This window comes from Pseudophryne corroboree, chromosome 11 (assembly GCF_028390025.1).
Source record: "Pseudophryne corroboree isolate aPseCor3 chromosome 11, aPseCor3.hap2, whole genome shotgun sequence".
NCBI classification, from domain to species: Eukaryota; Metazoa; Chordata; class Amphibia; order Anura; family Myobatrachidae; genus Pseudophryne; species Pseudophryne corroboree.
The window spans coordinates 169,842,719-169,869,173 of NC_086454.1; the positions used below are offsets into that span (position 1 = coordinate 169,842,719).

General features: G+C 44.8%; 1 protein-coding gene across 4 annotated transcripts in view; it reads right to left on the reverse strand.

The window, feature by feature from the left end:
* The window catches only part of LOC134969246 (USP6 N-terminal-like protein), a 379,876-nt gene that overhangs the window by 51,139 nt on the left and 302,282 nt on the right, over positions 1-26,455 (reverse strand). For all 4 annotated transcript variants that reach the window (XM_063945071.1, XM_063945070.1, XM_063945069.1 and 1 more), the window contains 2 exons: positions 8,473-8,512; positions 8,142-8,222 (listed from right to left, as the gene is read on the reverse strand). In XM_063945071.1, the coding sequence (XP_063801141.1) occupies positions 8,142-8,222; positions 8,473-8,512 (121 nt within the window). The remainder of the gene's footprint in view (positions 1-8,141; positions 8,223-8,472; positions 8,513-26,455) is intronic.

Below are 26,455 nucleotides of genomic sequence, written 5' to 3' on the forward strand. Positions count from 1 at the left end.
TCCGCAGCGCTGTAGACTCTACTGCGCACATGCAGGTCTCTGGAAATATGTTGCCAGCCATGTCCAGGAGACTAAACATTACTGTGCATGAGCGGCAGCCATTTCTCATGCAGGGTCCACAGGATAACATTGGGATATAAGGTAGCGTGTCAGCAGAATGGTACCAATCGATCAAAGCTTTCGCCCTTCCAGAATGCAACGGGCTAGTCTCCTGGCTCGGCAATTCAGTTTTTTATTTGGTGCGGCAGGAGCCAAACCATGGTCAATGATCTGCTGTTTTTTTAGCAGCCATAAGCTTTTTATTATTTTATTTTTATAGTCTTATTCTTTTTGAGCGATCTTTCTAAAGATCGTCTTATACATACCTTAGAAAGAGTCGCTTCAACAACTCCCCGCCGGGTCATGACAAAGCTTACCCACGTGTACAGTGCTGTTTCGGCGGGCATCTGTGGCCAGAGCACATGGAGAAGGTAAGGCGTCGATTCCGCTTAGCGGAGGAGATGCGAGACACAGCCGCACTGTTTTCGGGATGGAGACTACCGAACAGTCGCTGATGCGGCTGCCACCTTGGGTGCACCAGCGCTAGGCCTCAGGGATCATAGGCTGGAGGGGTTAGAATGAAGCCGCGATCCCTGGGGTTGAAGTCAGCAGTGGGTTGTCCCTCATCCCAGTTCATGACCAGTTTCCTCTGAGTCTCCTTTCATGAACTGATTTCCCGCTTCCGTCTGAGACGCTAAATACTAATTGACCCAGTCACAGCATAGGCGGCTGTGTCACTGGTGCGCCTGTGTTCACTGTTAACGGATGTGTTAACTTGGGCGAATGTATTCACTATTAGCGTCTGGATCCACTCAGCATTTGCTAGCATATTGATCGACCCTGGAAGCGGGGTTAAGTTTCCTTGTATCCCACTCTCCTGAGGCAGGTGATATAGCACTGAGTCTCTACCTACCATTGGGGTACAAGTAGTTGTATAAGTGCCTATTGCATATGAGTCTTGTAAACGTTTACTGCTGTTTCTTTCACCTGTGCGACTGAATACGTTAAAAGTCCTATATAAGGTAATGCAGTAATATGTTTTTCCTACATGCCTGAAATGTATCTGTAGTTGAATATGTGCTCATATTGCCAATGCATACTAATTTATAACAATATGACTGATTGTTAGTGTGGCTGCTGACTTATACAGGTTGAGTATCCCATATCCAAATATTCCAAAATACGGAATATTCCGAAATACAGAATTTTTTGAGTGAGAGTGAGATAGTGAAACCTTTGTTTTCTGATGGCTCAATGTATACAAACTTTCTTTAATACACAAAGTTATTAAAAAATATTATATTAAATGACCTTCAGGCTGTGTGTATAAGGTGTATATGAAACATAAATGAATTGTGTGAATGTACACACACTTTGTTTAATGCACAAAGTTATTAAAAATATTAGCTAAAATTACCTTCAGGCTGTGTGTATAAGGTGTATATGAAATATAAATGAATTGTGTGAATGTACACACACTTTGTTTAATCCATAAAGTTATTAAAATATTAGCTAAAATTACCTTCAGGCTGTGTGTATAAGGTGTATATGAAACATAAAAGAATTGTGTGCTTACACTTAGGTCCCATCGCCATGATTTCTCATTATGGTACAGTATGCAATTATTCCAAAATACGGAAAAGTCCAATATCCAAAATACTTCTGGTCCCAAGCATTTTGGATAAGGAATATTCAACCTGTACTGTGTTTCTGTCAGTTTTGCTTTCTCATATATCTGATCTTCAATGCTGGTGCAAAGCAGGGAGGGGTCGGATTGTATATCACTGTAGCAAGCATTGAAGTGATTTCTGTCACAAACTGTGTAGTTAACATCAGTCAGGTGTGCGATTTATCATGTAAAAGAGAGGCAAGGGTGACTCTCTCCACAGCTGTACCTACATTGATATCTTGGTTATCATGCAAAGCAGGGTTAACCTCTCAAGATCTGGTTCAAAATGGGTTATGTGCAAATTGTTATAGCCTCCATTAAAACCTCCTTAACATGCCAAGGCACGCTCAGGTTTAGGCAGAACCTTCATGGGCATCATTTGCACAAACATTATTTAATATAGCTGAGCGAATAGTGCCAGCTTCAGTAACAGGTATAGGTTTCCTTATTAACCCTTACGTGCAACATTCCCTCTAGATTATGACACATCCAGTTCAGGAAGCTGCAGCCTTTCAACAAAAACAGGCTGAAAGGCTAGTGGCAATAACATCACACAGACATGAAACATCTTCACAATCTACACATGTTTTGGAAGGGGATACTTCGGAGAGGGTTCTTCAAATTCTGGATCTGCATACAGAGATGAGGACGAAGGTTCCAGCTCGGTAGGTATATCTGAGCTAGTTAATGCTATGAAAGCCATTCTAACCTTAGAGAAGGCAGCAGATCCTTTGTTAAAATTCAAGGCACCTGTGTTTATGCGTCCCAAAACAGTCAGGACTGAGTTTCAGGAGTCAGAGCAGCTGATGGAAATCAGGCAAGAGGCTTGGGTCACACCCAGTAAGAAGTATCCTCTTCAGGCTGGGGATTGTTTGAATAGGGAGGTTGCTCCAAAAGTAGATACGCATGGGATTCGACTAGTCCGTAAATCTACATTACCTCTGCCTTCAACATCTGTAAATTATGTATCGGATAGGAAAATAGATGGTTTTCTTAAAACTGTTTTTCCCTGTCAGGGGCAGGTGTGAGGCCGGCCATGGCCACAGCATGGATGGCGTAAGTTGGTGGCCTGGGCTAATGCATTGGAAGATGATCTTTTATTGGCTACTAGAGAACAAAAGTCCCATATTGCATATATTAAACAGACAGCTATTTTTATAAGAAGCAGACTTGGATATGGGTACAGTAGCTTCTCAAGCATCAGCCTCAGCAGTAGCAGCATGCAGAGCGGTCTGGCTACGTACGTGGAAGGCTGAACAAGAGTCCAAAAGGGTACTAGAGTCTTTGCTTTTTACTGGAGATATTCTTTTTGGTAAAAAATTAAAACAATATTTTGGAGTCTGAAGCAGACTTCTTTTATTTGCACAGAACGGGCAGCAGTCCACCACAGATGCCTGAGTGCAAGAAGCGGTATCTTACAGTGATGCGTTGGCCTTCAAGAAACACCCTCTGCAAGGTATTTTGTACCAGCCCGTAGTCAATGGAAACAAAGGCCAGGGCTTTACGGGAAGCAGTTCAGAAGTTGTTACAATCAGGGGTGATAGTAACAGTTCCTCCTGCTCAGCAGGAACAAGGTTTCTATTCCAACCTGTTTTCTAGTACAGAAACCGAATGGGGCATACGGACCATTCTCAATCTCAAAACTCTGAACAGATACATTTGGGTGCCTCGGGTTTCATATGGAAACTTTCCATTCCATTCGCTTGGACTTGGAGTTAGAGGATTTTATGGTATCTCTAGATAGCCAAGATGCTTACGTACATGTACCTATAGCACTGTCCAATCAGTGCTATCTCAGGTTTGCTGTCCTCTGGCAACATTTTCAGTTTCAGGCCCTACCATTTGGACTGGTTACAGTTCCAAGAAGGTTCACCAAAATTATGGTGGCGATGGCGGCCTATCTCCGTTGTCAGGGGATAAGAATTTTCCCATAGCTGGACGATCTGTTAATACTGACTCAGGAAATTCTCCATTGCCATCTACAAATTACAATATCCTGTTTACAAAGCAAAGTATGGCTATTAAATTGAGCTAAATCTTCCCTGGATCCGTCACAACACATGACGCACCTGGGGGCTGTATTGGATTCCAGGCTTCAGAGTTTTTCTACCTCTGAACAAAATATCCATAATACAGACAAGGATTCAGGAGCTACTACACAGTCGAAGAGTATCCATTCATGCAGCAATGCGAGTGATGGAATTTATGGTATCAACATTCGACATGGTGGAATATGCTTAATTCCGCTCAAGGCCCCTTCAACATCTGATGCTTTTCAGATAGAATGGACTGCATCAGATGATAAAAACCCAGACTATGGTCCTTCCTCAGGAAGTACGGAGGCCTGGTGGTTACAGACATCCCATTTTGGATCTCAGAGTGGGTAATTCTGACAATGGATGCCAGTCTTCAGGGCTGGGGAGCAGTGTCAGAAAAGTATTGCTACCAGGGGCACTGGACCAAGGAAGAAAGTTGCCTGCCAATAAATATATTGGAACTTTGGGCCATATGCATGGCATTCACTCAGGCAAATGACATACTTCAAGGAAAAACGGTTCAGATTCGCTGGGACAATGCAACGGCAGTAGCGTACCTTAATCATCAGGGAGGAACTCGCAGCCAAAAGGCAATGAAGGAAAAAAGCTGCACATTAAGGTGGCCAGAACTTCATCACCCAGCCTTGGCCGCAGTGTTCCAGGAGTCCAATACTGGGAAGCGGATTTTCTCAGTAGACAGGCCATTCATTTTATTAAATGGGCCTTACACCCAGAAGTCTTCCAGATTTTGATAGACAAGTGGGGGCTGCTGTAGACCTTATGGCTTCTCATCAGAACAACAAAGTTCCCGCATACGAGTCAAGGACAAAGGATCTCAAAGCGATCTTCGCGGCTGCTCTGTCAGTGAGATGGGTGTTTCATCTGGCCAATTAAGTCTTGTCGAGGGTGATTTGGAAAAACAAACAAGGAAAGGGCACCATGATACTAATAGCTCCGGCATGGCCCAGAAGACATTGATACACAGAGCTGCAGAGGCTGTCCGGGGTTATTCCGTTTCTACTGCCTCAATGTCCAGATTTATTGTCTCAGGTTTCCTGTCATTACAAACACCCGGGTTGGCTGTCTTTGACGGCATGGCCTTTGAGACATCCATCCTGAAAGCAAAAGATTTTCAAAACCGGTAATTTAAACAATGCTTAACGAAAGGAAACCATCCTCGGCTTGGATTTATTACCGGATATGGCATGTTTATATTCAGTATTGAACTGCCAGAAATGATGATCCGAGGTCTTTCAGAGTTTCAAGAGTTCTAGCATTCCTTCAAGCAGGAATGGATAAAGGTCTAAGTGTGTATTCCTTAAAAGTACAAGTGTTGGCACTAACTGTATGGAAAATTGCTAACCTATAGGATATTCACACTTTTTTTTGAAGGAATGCTTCACATTCAGCCTTCTTTTGTTCCCCCTACAGCCCCTAGGGATCTAGAAATAGTCCTTAGGGCATTTCAAGTTGCCTCATTTGAACCACTGAATAAAGTGGATTTGAAATGGTTAACAGCAAAAGTTTTCTTTCTACTGGCAATTGCATCAGCTAGAAGAGACTCAGATTTAGGGGCGTTATCTTTTTCTGATATTTCATCCAGATAGAGCAGTTCTCTGAACTAGATCTGGTTATCTTCCTAAGGTGATATCTAAATTACACCCTTATGAAGAGATTGTTGTTCTGGCTTTTCAGGGACCGGACTTCTCTGCGGGAGATGCATCATTGAACATAGTCCGTGCGTTAAGGTTCTACGTGAATCGTACCAGTGCCATCAAAAAGACAGACACTCTCTTCGTTCTCCACAGATTTCACAAGAGAGGAAGGCCTGCTAACCAAGCAGACACTGGCGAGGTAGCTTCGAATGACTATTTCAGAAGCATACTCTCAAGCTGATCTCCCTATTCTGGATAATGTCTCTGCTCACTCTACTCGTAAGGTAGGTCCTTCATGGGCAGCACAACATGGTGCCTCAACTAAAAGATATGTAAGGCAGCCACATGGGTTTCCATTAACACATTCATTAGACTGTATGCCTTTGATACCTTTGCCTCTCAGGATGCTGCATTCGGACGAAGGATTCTCCTGTCCAATCAGGAGCGTCCCCTCCACTAATATTGCTTTGGGACATCCCAATGTTATCCTGTGGATAATCTGTGGACCCTGCAGGAGAAATATACATTATGGTAAGAACTTACCATTGATAACGGTATTTCTCCTAAGTCCACAGGATCCATAGGGATTCCACCCTGACGCACTTGATTTGAGGATCCTTTACTCACTAACCTCTTCCCTCTTGTGTGGAAATGTGTTCTTCTCGCCTGATTAGGGCTCTCTATGATGCTCCTGCCTTGAGCTTTGGAAAATAACTGAATTGCCTGAGCCAGGAGGCGGGAATATAGGAGACTGGTCCATTGCATTCTGGGAGGCCAAAAGCTTTGATCGATTGGTGCCATTCCGCTGGCGCTACCTTATGTTATCCTGTTGATACTGTGGACTTCAGAGAAAGAGTTATCGACTGTAAGTCTACCATAAGTACTTATTTTGCCGGTGGTTTTGTTGCGGCTGCAGTGCTACGCAGTACTCCGGAAAGGTAAATAATTTAACATGGGTGTGGTGTGGGCCCCCCTGTTCCCAGGGGTTCGTGTACACCGCACACACTGCACCCATTATAGAAACACCAATGACTCTCATCCAGCCTTCTAGCTTTCAAATATATCCTTAAAATGTGTTTCTCATTCTAGCCTAGCACCCCTACTTCACCTACCCTGCCTTCTTCTTCCCTTCCTTCTGTGTGCCCCCCCCCCCCCCCCATATTCCCTCTAGATTGTAAACGCTTATAAGTTTTCTTTACATAACTGTGTTAACTGCATGTTTTAATTGTGTTTTTATGGAAAGTTACGTATGGGCCTTAACAGATGCATGCTTAAGGTAATTTATTTTCTATGAAAGAAAACAAATAAATAAACCATTAGTTTGCATTACTTTCTTTTACTGCAGCTGAGCAAAAGAGACCCATCCAATCTGAAGGCAGGGCACACTTCATTTAATACAAACAGGAATACTATTGATGTGAACTTCAAAAGCACATTATTCCAAAGTTTCAGTACAGGAGTGGGAACGATTAAGGGTATAATATAGACAACCAATAAAGATCATGTTTCCATTCAGGGGAAGAACTTTCATCAAAGATCTAACAAAAAATGTGTATCATTGGCTTTAAAATTTACATAAATAAATTTGTTGATTTTATTACATCGAGTGTGCTTGGCTCTGTTATCGGATGAACCTACTGTTACTTTTGCCTGAAACACTTGCCCCCTACAAACTAAATTAGCCAGAACATACCAGTTATTGATAAATGATCACAGCAATTGTAACAAAGGATAGAAAATTGTTTATCAAGCCCCACAAACCAGAGTACTAAGTTAGAGGAAGATCTAAAAATCAACAATAATTTTAGTAAGATGTTATCTTAAAGATTGCAAACTAAAGTCTTTAAATGACAGTAACATTTGGAAATTAAAAACAAGTTATAATTTGTATTTATTTATGTATACATCGTATAAAAAGCACACAGTAAAAAAATAAATAAAAGTGAGTTATTTTTAAAGGTATGGGAGCTGGTTCACACTTTCATTCATTCATTCATTCATTCATTCATTCACATGCAACAATTTATTTGTTGGACAGTGCTAACTTATAAAAGCAGAAACACATACAGTAAGTGTACATTAAGTTCACAATACAAATACTGTACATTCAATAGATGCATGCTAAAAAAAACAACAACATGCAAACACATCAGAATAGTTATGGTGTATAAACATTATTATTATTATTATTATTATTATTATTATTATTATTATTATTATTATAACAATAATATAAAATAATACAAAACTCATGCAAAGATGAGCAGCAGGTGGCGCTGGAGTTCAGTCACTTCTCACTAGCTGAATGTGAGGGACAAAGAATCTTTCTGTATAAATCATTTCTATCTACTGGAAAAAAAATTGGCAGACCATGAACAATGTAGTCACTCATAGATTTAAACTGGGTTTTAAAGGACAACTAAACACTATACAGTGCACTTGCATGTAAAATACAGTGTTCAGTCTCGCTGTGGGGTGAAAACATGCAGTACACATTAGGAATGAAAACTGCATGGTCGGTTCTTATACACCAGTAGGAAATGGCAGAACACAGTCAGTATTTTATGAGTTGAACATGTGGCTGCATACATCCTGTGGTAAATGATGTACTTACAGCACTGCAAAAATTATTTTATAGACACACCAAAATAAATAGCTATATTCCTCCCCATCTCAAGATCATCCAAACTAACAGTACAACAAAAAGGTTTTTACAGCTCCCGTTATCCAGACCGCACATACCTTCTCACTGGTCCTGTACTTTTCCCATTTCTTCAACATCTTCAGCCATTTGTCTACACGTTCAATTTCCTGCTGCTTTTGCTGAATGTTAAAAAATAAGCGAGTTAAAACAACATAGTAAGACTAGCCAACCAGATATACCTAACTGCAAGAATGAAGAGAAAATAATAAAAACAAACAAACAAATAGGTGGTAATAAATAAATTTAGGACCAATAGTAGCATATACAGCAAATAAAAAGAAAACTTAACTAGTGATACAGAAATGAAATAGGGTTAGGGTTAAAAATGGCTGCATAAAGTAAAGGAAGCACCGAAGAAAATGGGCTTACCTTTTCCTCAACAGCCGTCCGTAGAGGCAACTCTTGTTCACTACATAAAACAAAGACCAATAAATAGATCAGTTGTTGGTTTCTGCTGCCGTGAGATAAGCGGAGACATGGCTGTACATGAACACATTTCTGTTCTCATGCCGAATACCTGAGCAACTGTCCCACAGCCTGAAAGCTGGGTACAATCAGGGCTGTCATCAGAAATTGTGGGGCCCGGGACTGACAAAAGAGACAGGGTTCCTCCCCTCCTCCCCCCAAAAAAGAAAAAAGATTCTGCTGCACCGTTTTACCCCTATGTGATGTCACACTTTGTGAAGTTACATATGACTGGAGCATTACGGATTTGCAGGAACGATTCACAGAGAGCTGTTGAACAAGGCTGGCTTGATTTAAGATGTCCTCCCTGCACATCAGCCTGCTGTTGTTGTACACACCTTGTGCAGCTCTTCAGGTATTAGCAGAAGGAGCCAGGGGTGGACCCCTCTCATTGTAGGGCCTGGGACACCAGTCCACCCTGATGGCTGCCCTGGGTACAATTGTCGCACTGTACACTGTATGAACATCTCATGTATTTGCAGACTTCATTTAATAAGCAAACTTTGTATCATACTAACTGGGCCTAGATAATGCCTTGTGGCCAAGCTGCAAAAACAGGAGTTATGGTAGACTTACCATTGTTAACTCTTTCTGCGAGGTACATTGGGATCCATTGGTACATTGGGATCTGCGAGGGAAACATCGGGGGTTGTAGAGTGGATCTTGATCCAAAGGCACCAACAGACTAAAGCTTTAGGCTGTCCCAGGATGCATTGGAGCCTCTTCTATAACCCCGCCTCCAGGCACTGTGATCTCAGTTTCGTTAACCAGTCCAATGCAGGAGCAGGTAAGAGAGAAGGTAGATGTTAGTCACATAGAGCCACATTCTTACGAGAGCAGAAGGGACCCGCAGCTAATGCCATACAAACCCATAGAAGCTAGGTGCATCAGGATGGGCCCCCTGTGGAACCCAATGGACTTCGCAGAAAGAGAGTTAACAATGGTAAGTCTACCATAACACTCCTTTTCTGCAGCAGGATACATTGGTTTCCACAGGGAAACATCGGGGATGTCCTAAAGTAGGTCCTCAAGGGAGGGGACACGTCTTAGCAGGTATGAGAACCTGACGTCCAAAGGAAGCATCCTGGGAGGTGGAGGTACTGTATCAAAGGCATAGAGCCTAATAAACTTGTTCACACAGAACCACGGAGCCGCCTTGCACAACTGTTCTGCGGACACGTCACGGCGGGCCACCCAAGAAGGTCCAACAGACCGAGTAGAATGGGCATTAATAGCAGCAGGAGCTGGGAGACCAGCCTGCGCATAAGCTTGTGCAATCACCATTCTAATCCATCTGGACAAGGTTTGCTCATTCGCAGGCCAGACACGTTTGTGAAAACTAAACAAAAAGGGAATCTGACCTCCTGATAAAGGCAGTCCTCTCCACATATATACGGAGAGCCCGTACCACATCCAAAGACTGCTCTTTGGATAACAAATCAGAAGAGATAATGGCGGGAACCACAATCTCTTGGTTAAGGTGAAAAGATGATACCACCATAGGCATTAAGGTCCACATGGGCCTGGAGCTGAAATTTATAGAGGGCCTATTATACTGTATCTACTCTGCAGCAGTTGTAAACAGCATGTTAGGGGTGTGACTACTGATATGGGGGAAGGCGTCCAGAGTTTTTTGGGTTTGGCCTACATAAGGTGTGTGGTCTATGCTGTGGGGTGTGGCTAGTACAGTAGAGGGCATAGCTACCGTATACTTTAAACCACCTCATAAACTCTCCCCTCTTAGCTAATATGACATATACACTTAGCTTATATTAAGTATACACTGTTATATTATTGAGATGTGCGGCGGGCACTTTTCGTGTTTTCTGTTTTGGTTTTGGATCTGGATCCCCGCTCGTGTTTTGGATCTGAATTGGTTTTGCCAAAACCACCCTTTCGGGTTTTGGATCTGGATGATTTTTGAAAAAAAAAACATTAAAAAGAAGCTAAAATCACAGAATTTGGAGGTAATTTTGATCGTACGGTATTATTAACCTCAATAACATTAATTTCCACTCATTTCCAGTCTATTCTGAACACCTCACAATATTGTTTTTAGGCCAAAAGGTTGCACCCATGTCGCTGGATGACTAAGCTAAGCAACACAAGTGGGAGGTACAAACAACTGGCCCATCTAGGAGTGGCCGTGCAGTGGCAGACAGGATGGCCGTTTTAAAAACTAAGCCCCAAACAGCACATAATGCAAAGAAGAAAAAAAAAAGGGTGCAAGAAGGAATTGTCCTTGGGCCCTCCCACCCACCCTTATGTTGTATAAACAGGACATTCACACTTTAACAAATCAATAATTTCAGTGACAGGGTCTGCCACATGACTGTGGCTGAAATAATTGGTTTGTTTGGGCCCCCACAAAAAAACAAGCAATTAATCCCCCCACCAAAAAAGAAGCAATTCATCTCTCCTTGCACAAACTGGCTCTACAGAGGCAAGATGTTGTCCTTATCCTCCGATTAATCACACCTTTCAGTGTGTACATCCTCCTCCTCACAGAGTATTAATTCGTCCCCACTGGAATCCACCATCACAGGTCCCTCTGTACTTTCTGGAGGCAATTGCTGGTAAAGGTCTTCCCCCAGGAATTTATGATTCATTTTGATGAACATCATCTTCTCAACATTTTGTGTAAGTAACCTCTTACGCTGATCGCTGACAAGGTTACCGGCTGCACTAAACATTCTTTCGGAGTACACACTGTAGGGGGGGCAACTTAGGTAAAATAAAGCCAGTTTGTGCAAGGGCCTCCAAATTGCCTCTTTATCCTGCCAGTATTCATACAGACTGTCTGACATGCCTACTTGGATGCTTTTACCGATATAATCCTCCACCATTCTTTAAATGGTGATAGCATCATATGCAGTGACAGTAGACATATCAGTAATCATTGGCAGGTCCTTCAGTCCGGACCAGATGTCAACACTTGCTCCTGACTGCCCTGCATCACCGCCAGCAGGTGGGCTAGGAAATGTTATCCTTTTCCTTGCAGCCCCAGTTGCGGGAGAAAATTAAGGAGGAGCTGCTGATGGGTCACGTTCTGCTTGAGTTGAAAATTTTTTCACCAGCAGGTCTTTGCACCTCTGCAGACTTGTGTCTGCTGGAAAGAGAAATACAACGTAGGCTACAACGTTGGTCAAAATGTAGTGCTCTGATTTCAACAGATTGACCACCCTTGAATCCTGGCAAAGCGAATGAAGGGCTCCATTCATAAGTCCCACATACTTAGCTGAATCACTCCGTCTTAGCTCCTCCTTCAATTTTTCCAGCTGCTTCTGCATAAGCCTGATGAGGGGAATGAGCTTTAAACTTGTCATTTATTTTGTACTGTCTGGACATGGCTACTAATAACAGATGCACAGACAAAAATCTTAAAGCGATGTGTGCAAATGCTAGGAGCTTAGGAAACAAAATTCCAGAGCTAATTGCGATAATGACAAGGGATAACCTGGACATTGTGGCAATTACAGAGTCATGGTGCAATGAGAATTATGACTGGGAAAAAGCTATACAAGGATACAATTTATTTAGGAAGGATAGAATGGGTAGAATAGGAGGAGGGGTAGCAATGTATGTGAAAAAAAGCAAAAATGCTACTTTAATACAAAATATTGAAGACAAAACTGAGGCCCTTTGGGTCACCACATAAACCGGGGAGAAGGACATTACAGGTTGAGTCTCCCATATGCAAAATGCCTGGGACCAGAAGTATTTTGGATATTGGATTTTTCCATATTTTGGAATAACGAGATTTATGGTAAGAACTTATCGTTGTTAAATCTCTTTCTGCGAGGTACACTGGGCTCCACAAGGATAGACAATGGGGTGAAGAGTAGGATCTTGATCCGAGGCACCAACAGGCTCAAAAGCTTTGACTGTTCCCAAGATGCATAGCGCCGCCTCCTCTATAACCCTGCCTCCCTGCACAGGAACTCAGTTTTTTAATTAAGCAGCCCAATGCAGTAGCAGGAAAAGAGACGACAACAGTTAGTAGCCACATATACCATACTCTTACGACAGGAGAAATGTCAGCGGCTAATGCCATACCAACCTAAAGAAGCTAAGTGCGTCAGGGTGGGCGCCTTGTGGAGCCCAGTGTACCTCGCAGAAAGAGATTTAACAACAGTAAGTTCTTACCATAAATCTCGTTTTCTGCTGCGGGGTACACTGGGCTCCATAAGGATAGACAATGGGGATGTCCTAAAGCAGTTCCTTATGGGAGGGGACGCACTGTAGCGGACACAAGAACCCGGCGTCCAAAGGAAGCATCCTGGGAAGCGGCAGTATCGAAGGCATAGAACCTTATGAACATGTTCACTGAGGACCACGTAGCCGCCTTGCACAATTGTTCAATGGTCGCGCCACGACGGGCCACCCAAGAAGGTCCAACGGACCGAGTAGAATGGGCCGAAATGTGAGCAGGAGCTGACAGACTAGCCCTCACATAAGCATGTGCAATCACCATTCTAATCCATCTGGCCAAAGTCTGCTTGTGAGCAGGCCAGCCACGTTTGTGAAATCCAAACAGAACCAAGTGAGAATCAGATTTCCTAATAGAAGCAGTTCTCTTCACATAGATATGGAGAGCCCGTACCACATCCAAAGACCGCTCTTTGGGAGACAAATCAGGAGAGACAAGTGCCGGAACCACAATCTCCTGATTAAGGTGAAACGAAGAAACCACCTTAGGTAAATATCCGGGACGAGTCCTAAGAACCGCCCGGTCACGGTGAAATATCAGATATGGGGAACTACAAGACAAGGCACCCAAATCCGACACTCTTCTAGCGGAGGCAATAGCCAGCAGAAACACCACCTTAAGGGAAAGCCACTTAAGATCAGCTGAACCAAGAGGTTCAAACGGAGACTCTTGCAACGCCTCCAGAACCACCGACAAGTCCCAAGGAGCCACAGGCGGGACGTAACATAGTATTTGAGGTTGAATAGAGGCAAATTGCCCATTGTGTTCAACCTGTCTTAAGTTGTGATGATTCAAAATACCCACTGAATAATGTTTCATGACTAGTTAGCTACTATAACTCATGTTACCCCCGGATTAACCACGTTGATATTTTAAGTATTATAACCTTGGATAGCTTTTTCATTCAGAAATTTATCCATTCCTTTTTTAAATCCAATTACAGAGTCTGCCATTACCACCTTCCCTGGCAGGGAATTCCGCATCCTGATTGCCCTAACAGTGAAGAACCCTTTACTCTGTTGTGTTCGGAACTTTCTCTCCTCCAGTCGCAGCGAGTGCCCGCGTGTCCTAAACTGTGTTCTTTTAATAAATAATTCCTCAGATAACTCTTTGTGATGTCCCTTTACATATTTGAAGATATTAATAATATCTCCTCTAGGCGCCTCTTTTCTAGTGTATACATATTCAGCCTAGTAAGTCTTTCCTTATAGTCCAGTCCTTCTAGGCCTTTAATCAATTTAGTAGCTCACCTTTGAACACTTTCGAGTTCAATTATGTCTTTTTTATACAACGGTGCCCAAAACTGAACACAATATTACAGGTGCGGACGTACCAATGCCTTATACAGCGGCATTATTACATCCGAGTCCCTTGTCTCAATTCCCCTTTAAGGAGGTTGAATCCGCAAAACACCCTGAGTGAACGTATGCACATCAGGTAAGGTCGAAATTTTTCTCTGAAACCACACCGACAAGGCAGAAATATGAACCTTGAGGGCAGCCAGACGCAGGCCTAAGTCCAGGCCCTGCTGAAGAAAAGCCAAAATTTTGGCTGTACTAAACTTGGAAGCGTCATAATTGTTAGATGCGCACCAAACAAAGTAAGAATGCCAGACCCTATGGTAAATCCGAGCAGAAGCCGGGTTCCGGGCCCGCAACATAGTTTGAATGACCGTCTCAGAAAACCCTTTAGCCCTCAAGACGGAAGCTTCAAGAGCCACGCCGTCAAAGACAGCCGGGCCAGGTCCTGGTAGACACAGGGGCCCTGAACGAGGAGGTCTGGGAGTTATGGAAGTAGAATTGGACGCTCTGACGAGAGGCCCCGAAGGTCTGAGAACCAGTGCCGTCTGGGCCACGCTGGAGCTAAGAGAAGCAGGATTCCTCCTTCCTGCTTGAACTTCTGAATTACCCTGGGCAGGAGTGACACCGGAGGGAACACGTACGGCAGCCGAAACTTCCACGGCACTGCCAGCGCATCCACGAATGCTGCTTGAGGATCCCTTATTCTTGCTCCGAAGACCGAAACCTTGTGATTGTGTCGAGACGCCATCAGATCCACGTCTGGAAGGCCCCACCTTTCCACTAGGAGTTGAAACACTTCTGGATGGAGGCCCCACTCTCCGGCGTGTACGTCCTGACAACTGAGAAAGTCCGCTTCCCAATTCAGGACTCCCGGAATGAATATTGCCGATATGGCCGGTAGATGGCGTTCCGCCCATTGAAGAATCCGTGAGACTTCCTTCATTGCCAAGCGGCTTTGAGTGCCACCTTGATGATTTATGTAAGCCACTGTGGTGGCATTGTCCGATTGTACTTGAACAGGACGGTTCTGAATTAAATGCTGGGCCAGGTTCAATGAGTTGAAGATCGCCCGCAATTCCAGAATGTTGATCGGGAGGAGAGACTCCTCCTTGGTCCACCGACCCTGAAGGGAGTGTTGCTCCAACACCGCGCCCCAACCCCTTAGACTGGCATATGTCGTCAACAGGACACAGTCGGATATCCAGAAGGGACGGCCCCTGCACAATCGTTGGTCCTGGAGCCACCAGTATAGCGACAGACGGACCTCCAGAGTCAATGAGATAATGTGAGACCTGATCCGGTGAGGCAGACCGTACCACTTGGCCAGAATCAGCCTCTGGAGGGGGCGAGAATGGAATTGAACATACTCCACCATGTCGAATGCTGACACCATGAGGCCTAGCACCTGCATCGCCGAATGTATTGACACTTGCGGACGAGAGAGGAAGCAACAAATCCTGTCCTGAAGCTTCAGGACTTTCTCCTGAGACAAGAACTGCTGGTTGTGAGTGTCCAATAGCGCTGCCAGGTGCACCATGCTCTGAGCTGGGACCAGGGAGGATTTCTTCTAGTTGATGAGCCACCCGTGGGCTTGCAGAAACCGGACAGTCAGATCTAGGTGACGTAGGAGAATTTCTGGGGAATTTGCCAGGATCAACAAGTCGTCCAGATACAGTAGGATCCTGACCCCTTGACGGCGGTGTACCACCGTCATCACTGCCATAACTTTGGTGAAGACTTGCGGAGCCGTGGTTAAACCAAAAGGTAATGCCCAAAACTGGTAATGGAGGTTGCCAACTGCAAACCTCAGGTATTGCTGATGCAACACTGCTATAGGAATATGCAGGTAAGCATCCTGTATATCCAGGGAGACCATACAATCCCCAGGTTCCAAGGCCAGAACGATAGAGCGAAGGGTTTCCATACAGAACTTGGAGACTATAACACACTTGTTAAATGCCTTGAGGTTGAGAATATTACCCCTGGCCTCTTTGAGCAAGAGGCCCCTGTACTACCACTCCTGTGTCCAGGAGGGTCTGTACCACCGAATGAAGAGTCTTTGCCTTTGTCTGGTCTGAAGGGACGTCTGTCAGGCAAAATCAATGAGGGGGACGGTTTTTGAAGGCTATGGTGTAATCTCGAGTGACGACTTCCCGTACCCAGGCATCTGAAGTGGTCTTCAACCATTCCTGGGTATACCCTAGAAGCCGGCCCCCCACCCTGCGGCTGGCTTATCGGTCTTGGAAGCTGGCTGACGGGCAGCCCAGGCTCTTTTGGGCTTTGGCTTACCAGGTTTGGAAGTGCGGGCCTGTTTGTGGTACGCCTGACCTTTTGCTTTACCTGAAGGACGAAAGGGACGAAAGGGACGAAAGGAAGTACTTTTAGCCTTCGGGACAGAAGGAGCAGTACTTGGCAGACAGGCTGTTTTGGCAGTAGCCAGATCAGCCACTATCTTATTTAAGTCCTCCCCGAACAGGATATCTCCCTTAAAAGGCAGTACCTTCAGGGTTTTTCTAGAATCCAGATCCACAGACCAGGATATCAGCCACAATATCCGGCGAGCAAGGACTGACGTAGTAGAAGCCTTTGCTGCCAGAACACCTGCATCAGAAGCCGCCTCTTTAATATAGTTAGAAGCTGTGACAATATATGACAAACATTGCCTAGCATGGTCAGAAGAGATTTCAGCTTCCAACTCTTGGGCCCACGCTTCAATAGCTTCTGCAGCCCATGTCGCTGCAATAGTGGACCTTTGCACAGCACCCGTGAGGGTGTAAATCGCTTTCAGACAACCCTCCACACGTTTATCCGTAGGCTCCTTCAGTGACAGGTAAAGCTGAGGAAACCACCATCCTTGACACATGCGAGTCCACTGGAGGAGGTGTCTCCCAATTTTTAGACAGCTCTGGCGCGAGGGGATAGCGAGCCAGCATCTTCTTGTGAGGCACGAACTTCTTCCCTGGATTTTCCCAGGATTCCTGACGTATATCCACCAGGTGATCAGAATGAGGTAAAACTTGTTTAACCACCTTCCGACGCTTGAATCTATTTGGTTTCTTAGGAGGGACGGATGGCTTGGGATCATCCGTGATCTGTAGAATCAACTTAATAGCCTCCAATAGGTCAGGAACATCCACTTGTGAACCACCATCCCCATCAGTATTATCTGTGTCAGAATTTGTGGGGTCAGTGTAAGCGCCATCTTCATCAGACGAGGTGTCAGTGACAGCAGTGGATTGTGAGGAAGTAATGGCCCGCTTAGAGGAACCCTTGGTCGTAGGTGAGCGAGGGTCAGACTTCTTAGTAGTCAGTGACTGGTCCAATTTCTTCAATTGAGCGGACAAGTTATCTGCCCACAACAGATTAACCGCGGGGACCATATACAGTTGAACCGGCATGGGAGGTCCCATAGGGGGCGTTAGTTTAGTAACTAGCGTATTCAGAAGTGTGGAGAAAGTAGCCCACGGCGGGTCATTATGGACCCCCGTTGCAACAGTCCCACTGGGTGGTAAGGAGCCCCCAGAACCAGAGCCCTCAGCTGCTATATTTTCCTCATAGGTACCTGTGGCGTCAGCAACACTGCTAGTGTGTTCAGCCCCAGAATTGTTACCCTCAGAAGCAGACATTATAATGTGCAATATAAGGTAACACAGTACAATTGTCAGAAGCACAATACCTGACCCAAACCCCAGCGTTTGTCAACAGGGATACAGGAGAGATATGGTGACTAAAATCACAGCAAAAAATACAATTAGCGTATATCTTGTGAATATCCTATATTATATTATTATAAACCTGACGCACCAAGCCCCCTCAGGTTATAGAATATAGGGATAGCAAGTTGAGTGAGAGACACGAAATGAAAATCACCCAGCAAGCTAATGCACACACATATAGTCACAGTTGTACAATGCAGAGGTTATTACAAACAATAATACTGCACTGGACTACCTTATATATAGCTCTGTAAACAATAGATATAACACTGCACAGTAAAGACTGGATGTATATCACAGGGTACTTGTACCAGATAGCCCTGACCAAATGCACTGTTTCTTAACTATCACTGTCTAAATGACATGTAGAATACTTAAGTGTCTTGTAAAGGCAAAGCGCAGACTATCAGGCGGCTTTACAAAGGAGGATTTGCCCAAGCAGTCCCAGGAACAGTGTAGCTGAGAGAAATGGCGCCCCAAACACTGACTGGGAGTGAGGGAGAGACAGATATGCAGCTCCAGGGCGGGAACATTTACTGTAAATGACGCCCTGGGGCTGGGGCAAGGGGCTACAGGTCCAAGCCTCATCCCCCTGCTGGACTTAACCACCGGTACTGCGGGCTAATTTAAAATGGTTCATAAGAGAAACCTGACCTGTACCCTTGCCCTGGTGGCCTATTGGGATCGCCTGTATGCCACAGTGACCACGCCAGCGCGCGCGCGGCCCGCCTCCCATCGGCCGCGCTGGATCGTGATACAGCGCGGGTCCCGCGAACGGGACCCACTTACCACCTCCCAAAGCGTGGCCACGCTATCCCGGAGAGCCCCAGCCGTGTGTGTCTAACTTGAAGAAAACCGGAGCCTCCTGCTGTAGGTACCCGGCAACAAGGGCACAGGAGTGTACAGCGCAGCTGGGGAGAGATGGAGCTGCAGCAGGGAATGTCTCCTGACATCCACACTCTGCTGCAGCCCTTGTAGTCTTCACTTTACTTCAAAAAAAGCTCTTCTTATGGCTGCCAGGAGCAGCCCCTCTGTTATGTGCCTGCTATCTGCAGCACCAACTACAAAACTGAGCTCCTGTGCAGGGAGGCGGGGTTATAGAGGAGGCGGTGCTCTGCATCTTGGGAACAGTCAAAGCTTTTGAGCCTGTTGGTGCCTCGGATCAAAATCCTACTATACACCCCATTGTCTATCCTTGTGGAGCCCAGTGTACCCCGCAGCAGAAAATTGCATACCATAATGAGATATCATGGCGATGGGACCCAAGTCTAAGCACAGGATGCATTTATGTTTCATATACACCTTATACACACAGCCTGAAGGTCATTTAATACAATATTTTTAATTACTTTGTGTATTAAGCAAAGTTTGTGTACAATGGTGGTCATTCCAAGTTGATCGCAGCCAGCAACGTTTTGCTGCTGGTGCGATCAACTAGTCCACGCCTATGGGGGAGTGTATTTTAGCTTAGCAGGGCTGCGCACGCTTGTGCAGCCCTGCTAAGCTAAAAAAGTTTTGTGTAAAAGAAGACTAGCCCTAGACCTACTTACCCTGTGTGCCGGCTCCAGCGATGCAGGTTCCGGCTTTGACGTCAGACATCCGCCCTCCGTTCTTCTGACCACGCCTGCATTTTCTCAACCACTCCCCGAAAACGTCTGCCAACGGTCTGGTGACGCCTAGGAACACCTCCTTTCTGTCAATCTTCTTGCGGCCGCCGCTGCGACCGCTTTCTTCGTAATCCGTGTCGTAACCCGGTGGCCCTTGTCGCCGGGCAACAATGCGCATGCGCAGGCTGCGCATGCGCATTCTGGACCCATTCGCACTGCATCGACAAACCGCTGCATGCGAACAGGTCGGAATGACCCCCACTGATCCATCATAAAACAAAGGTTTCACTATCTCAGTCTCACTCAAAAAATTCCGTATTTCTGAATATTTGGAAATGGGATACCTGTATTCGCATTGGGCTGATCTATAGACCATCAGGCCAGGGGCAGGATTTGCACAGGAACCTGTTGTTGGACATCACTAAAATGGCTTTAAAGGGAGAAGTCATAATCATGGGAGACTTTAATTTACCTGATGTAAATTGGGAGGGGTCTTTTGCAAGTTCAGCTACAAGTGGCAAATTTCTAAATTCCTTACAGGGTGCATCTCTCAAGAAATTGGTGGGGGGGCCCACTCGCAAAGACTCAATATTAGATTTAATTCTTACAAATGGTGACAGGATATTGGACATACTGTATATGTGGGTGACCACCTGGGATCCAGTGATCATCAAGCAGTATGGTTTAGTATAGAAACAGGATCCAACTCCTGTCACACAAAAACAAATTAAAAATGGATTTTAGAAATGCTGACTTTGCAAAAATGGGGAGATGTTTAAATGAGTCATTAGCAGACTGGAGGAACTTGGAAGGAGTGCAGGAGAGTTGGGAAAAACTGAAAAGTGCAATACTAAGGGTAAGACCTGTGTATCAAAAGGGTTAGGAAAAGCAACATGAAAAGGAAGCCAATGTGGTTCACATAAGTATTATCAACTAGTGTGCAAGCAAAAAAGATGGCTTTTAGGAAATACAAACAGATTCAAAATAATAATCACAAAGAGGTGTATCTTGACAGATGGAAGAATGCTAAGAAAGTGATCAGACGTGCAAAGGCAGAAGCTGAGGAGAAAATGGCCCAGTCAGTATATCAAGGGGGCAAAACGTTTTTTAAGTATATAATTGAAAGGAGAAAATCAAATGGAGGAATAATAATACTTAAAACAGAGAGTGAGCATTTGGTCAGGAGACATGGCAATAGCAGATTACCTAATTAATTATTTTTGCTCAGTATTTACTACAGAATGAGAAGGGAAGGGGCCACAGTTAAGTTGCAAGGACATTTATAAAAATAAGGTAGATGAAAGTACATTTACAGAGGAGAAGGTCCTAACAGAACTTTCAAAACTGAAAGTGGATAAATCAATGGGGCCAGATGGGATACACCCAAGTATCTTAAAAGAGCTAAAAGACGTGCTGGTGACACCTTTAACAGAATTAATTAACCAGTCACTAAATACGGGTGCCATTCCAGAGGACTGGAAAAGAGCCAATGTAGTTCCACTGCACAAAAGTGGAAGCAAGGAAAACGCAAATAACTACAGACCAGTAAGCCTTACATCAGTAGTAGGGTAAGTAATGGAAAAACTATTAAAAGAAAGAGTGTGGAATATCTTAAATCAAATAACTTCTAGGATCCAAAACAGCATGGATTTACTGGTGGGAGGTCATGCCAAACAAATCTTATTGACTTTTTTGACTCTGTGACGAAAATAATAGATCACGGGGGAGCTGTAGATGTAGCATATCTAGACTTTTGTTAGGAATTTGACACTGTCCCACATTGCAGACTACTAAATAAATTTGAAAGCATAGGGGTGAATTATAAAACAGTTAAATGGATAAAAACCTGGTTGCAGGATAGGAAACAGACAGTTGTAGTAAATGGAGTGCAATCTATGGTGGGAAATGTTACCAGTGGAGTACCTCAGGGATCTGTACTTGGACTAGTTCTCTTTAATATCTTTGTTGGTGACATTGCAAATGGTATTGAAGGGAAAGTATGCCTTTCTGCAGATGATACGAAGATATCCAACAGGGTAGACATAACCGGAGGGGTAAAACAAATGATTGGTGACCTAGCTAGGCTTGAGAAATGGTCAAGAACATGCCAACTACAGTTTAATGCTAAAAAAAATGCAAAATCATGCACTTGGGTCTCAAATACCCAAAAGCTAAACATAGTATCCTGGGTACTATAATGGAAACTACTGAGGAGGAAAGGGATTTATGAGTCACTATTTCAAGTGACTTAAAGGCAGGAAAGCAATGTAACAAAGCAATGAGAGTCAGGTACTTGGTTGCACAGGGAGAGGAATCAGTAGAAGGAAAAAAGAAGTAATAATGCCACTCTATAGGTTTTTGGTATGGCCCCATCTGGAATACTGTGTCCAATTCTGGAGACCATGGCCCTCATTCCGAGTTGATCGCTAGCTGCCACTGTTCGCTGCATAGCGATCATTTAAAAAAAATGGCAAAACTGCACATGCGTATGCACAGCAATGCGCATGCACGGCGTACGGGTACAAACAGCATTGTGGTTTTCCACAGGTTCCTGCGACGCTTTCAGTCGCACTGGTGGACGCAAGGAGATTGACATGAAGTGGGAGTTTCTGGGTGTCAACTGACCGTTTTATGGGAGTGTTTGGAAAAACACAGGCGTGGTCGGGCGTTTGCTGGGCAGGTATCTGACGTCATTACCATATCATTCGTTGCAGCAATCATTTCACAGAATAAGTAACTACAGGGCTGGTCTTGTTTTGCACAAAATGTGTTTGCAGCCGCTCTGCTGCACAGGCATTTGCACACTTGCAAAGCAAAAATACACTCCCCATGGACGGCGACTATGCCTTTGCACGGCTGCTAAAAGTAGCTAGCGAGCGATAGACTCGGAATGAGGGCCCATATCTCCAGAAGGATAGAAATACATTAGAGAAGGGCAACTAAAATGGTGCATGACCTACATCACAAAACTTACCCAGAAAGGCTAAAAGATCATGTATAGTTTGGAGGACAGAAGGGAAAGGAGGGACATGACAGAAACTTTCAAATATACCAAGCGTCTTAAAATTCAGGAGGGAAACATTCTTCAAAGGAAGAGAAGTATTAGGACTCGAGGACATACACTGAAACTGGTGGGAGGCAAGTTCAGGGGAAATTTAAGGAAAAATTACTTCACAGAAAGGGTAGTGGATAAGTGGAAGAACCTCCCATCAGAGTAGAGCAATTTAAACATGCTTGGGATAGGCATATGAATATCCTTACAAAGAAGGTTCAAAAAGGGTTGAGATTACCTAAAGGATAAAAAAAGGGGCAGATTAGATGGGCCAAGTGGTTCTTATCTGCCATCAAATTCTATGTTTCCATGACCTGACTCAAGCTGGCAGTGTCTGAACTGCCTTCATGTGTGGCAAGTGCGAAGGGTTGGAGAACCTTGCACAACACGGAAATCAGTCAGGTGCATTCCCCCTCCTTTGCCTATATCGTAGGTTGATGTATAGGCTTGAATGGCCTTTTTGCTGCTCCTCTATCCTCTGAAGCATAAAGGGGGTCATTCCGAGTTGATCGTAGCTGTGCAAAATTTTGCACCGCTACGATCATCTTTCCTGACATGCGGGGGAATGCCCAGCACGGGGCTAATCCGTCCCGCATGACAGTCCGGTCCCCCCTCGCAGAAGTGCAAAGGCATCGCACAGCGGCGATGCCTTTGCACTTCAGGAGTAGTTCCCGGCCAGCGCAGCTTTAGCGAGCTGGCCGGGAGCTACTCCTCGCTCCCCGGCCCGCAGCGGCTGTGTATGACATTACGCAGCCGCTGCGGCCCGCACCCCGTTCGGTCTGGCCACGCCTGCGTTGGCCGGACCGTGCCGTTACGCCCCCTCTCGCCCATTGATCGCCTCTACCTGTCAATCGGGCAGAGCCGATCGCTATCCTGATATGGCCTTCAGCCGTCCCACAGCGCATTACGGTGCCTGCGCATGCGCAGCAGGGACCCGTTCGCTCTGCTGCGTTAAAACGCAGAGAGCAAACGGGTCGGAATGACCCCCATAGAGTGTTGAATTCTACCTCGTTACCACCTCTTGCTTAAGGTGATGGCAGGGCAGGTTCAGGAGTGTTTGCTGATGCTCCAGTCTTCAGCACGCAGTGGAGGAATGTCGAAAGTGGCGCGCAATTTTTCAGGCCACCGACAGCATCTCCTGCATGCCCTTGTCATTTTTAAAAAAATTAAATGTATGTGCAAAACAAGGGACATGCTGGAATTTGCCCAGATGTAATGCACGCACAATATTGGTGGCGTTGTCCGATATCACAAATCCCCAGGAGAGTCTAAGTGGAGAAAGCCATTGTGCGATGTTGTCCCTCAGTTTCAGTAAGAGGTTGTCAGCTGTGTGCCTCTTACAGAAACCGGTGATACGCAGCGTAGCCTGCCTAGGAACGAGTTGGCGTTTGTGAGATGCTGCTACAGGTGCCGCTGCTGTTGTTGCTGCGGGAGGCAATACATCTACCCAGTGGGCTGTCACAGTAGTCCTTAGTTTGCCCTGCTCCACTTATCCACATGTCCATGGTTAAGTGGACACTGGGTACAACTGCATTTTTCAGGATACTGAGGACACTTTTCTTAGTGTCCCCGTACAGTCCGGGAATCACTTTCCTAGCTTTCTAGACGGGATTTGGTACCGGGGAAACAGTACGTCCATCAACTGTCTAAATCCCACTGTACTATTGGCAGATACCGGACGCACGTCTAACACCAGCCTAGTTGTTATGGCCTCAGTAATCCACTTTGCAACAGGGTGACTGCTGTCATATTTCATCTTCCTGACAAAGGATTGTTGGACAGTCAATTGCTTGGTTGAAGTAGTACAAGTAGTCTTCCGACTTCCCCTCTGCAATGACGATCGACTCCTAGCAGCAACAACAGCAGCGGCAGCAACAGCAGCAGTAGGAGTACCACTCAAGGATCCTCCAGAGGAATCCCGGTTAGGAGAGGACTCGTCAGTCATGCCAGTGAAATGGCCTGCAGGACTACTGACGTTCCTGACTGAGGAGGAAATTGATGTTGAGGGAGTTGGTGGTGTGACTTGCAGGAGCTTGGGTACAAGAGGAAGAAGGGATTTAGGTGTCAGTGTCAGTACGCTCTTACCCAAAGTTTCTGAACTTGACAATGACTTCTGATGAATGCGCTGCAGGTGATGTATAAGGGAGGATGTTCCTAGGTCCTTACCTCTACTTATTACGGATTGATAAAGGCAACACACGGCTTGACACCTGTTGTCCGTATTTGTGGAGAAATAATTCCACACTGAAGAGGTAGATTTTTTGGTATTTTGCCCAGGCTTGCCAATCGGATTTCTCATGCCACGGACATAAACTGTCTCCACTGGTGCCTTATTCAAACAAACCACATCACCATCAGAATCCTCATCGTCAACTTCCTCCTCAGTGCCAGCTACACCTATATCCTCCTCATCCTGGTGTACGTCTACAGTGACATCCTCAATCTCATATTAGCAACTGGACTGGCTTGCTCTTCCCAGCACTTACAGGGGGCGTGCAAATGGTGGTAGAAGCTTCCTCTTTCCATACAGTCTTGAGAAGGTCAGACCTAGACATCGCAACTCCGGACACACGTGGACTCTCCTTGGGAATTTGTGATATTTCTGAACGCACAGATGTATTTTCCTGTGCTTTAACAAGCTTCATTTTTTTTTTTTCGAGAGGGAGGAGGGCTTCCATCCTCATGAGAAGCTGAGCCACCAGTCATGAACATAGGCCAAGGCCTTAAGCCTTTCCTTGACACTTCATGTCGTGAATGGCATATTGAAAATTTTACGTCTCTGTTCAGATTAAAAAAAAATTCTGATTAATTTTTGCTTCTTGGATTTTATATGCTCTTTATGACATTGGGCATCGGCCTTAGCAGACGATGTTAATGAAATTGCATTGTCAATGTCATGACTGGTGGCAGCAGCTTCAGCACTAGAACTAGGAACTGGAACTAGTTTCTTATCTTCCACTATTTTTTCATCCAAATTGTTGTTCTCCATTTCACAGGACAGTACCCCTGTATACTTATAACATACAGGTCCAGTGTAATGTTATTTGAACAGCAACACCACTATATTTTACAGAATACAACAGCAGTGTGCTTTTCATTTTTAAAAACGGCACCTCTGAATTTTTACAACATACAGGCCAGCAGCACCCCTATATTTTAAAGCATACTGGAGCAGTGTGCTTTTAATTTTTAACAACTGCACCAATTAATTTTTAAAACATACAGGGCCAGTGTAATGTTATTTGAACAGCAAAACTCCTATATTTTACAGCATACAGGAGCAGTGTGCCTTTAATTTTTAACAACTGCACCCCTGAATTTTTACAACATACAGGACCAGCAGCACTCCTATATTTTACAGCATACAGGAGGACAGTGCCCCTGCACTCTGTACAACACAGTGAAAGCCAGGACAGCAACACCCATGTACAGCTGCAGCACATGAAACACCAGTGACAGCCAGGACAGCACCCCTAACACAGCACAGGTACACCATAGTGACTGCAGTAGCACCCCTACAGAACACACACTAACTCCACCCGACGCCACCACCCACAGAGTGACAAGTCCGGAGTGAAAATGCCTGCTATGTGCGGCTGTTTATATGGAATCCAAATCTCGCGTAAGAATCCGACAGCGAGATGATGACGTTTTGTCTTATTCTGGTTTCAGAGTCTGGCGGGAAGTCCCAAGTCGGATTCCGATCCAGGCTCGGAGCAGAAAGTTCGGGAGGTTCAGTTCTCTGTGAACCGAACTTGCTCATCTCTATTATTGACTATTGCATACAACCCCCTCCCCCACAAACTATAGTTTATTAATAAATTGCAACTATTTTGAATTATAAAGTTATTTACAATAAACATACCTGAACATGTTTAATTTTTCCAATATTTAGCTTTGAACAAATGTAATGTGCAGAACATGAAAACATAATAAATAATACTAAATAAATATTAAGTAAAACTAAAATATGCGTTCTGCACTTTATGGAAATGGCGCTA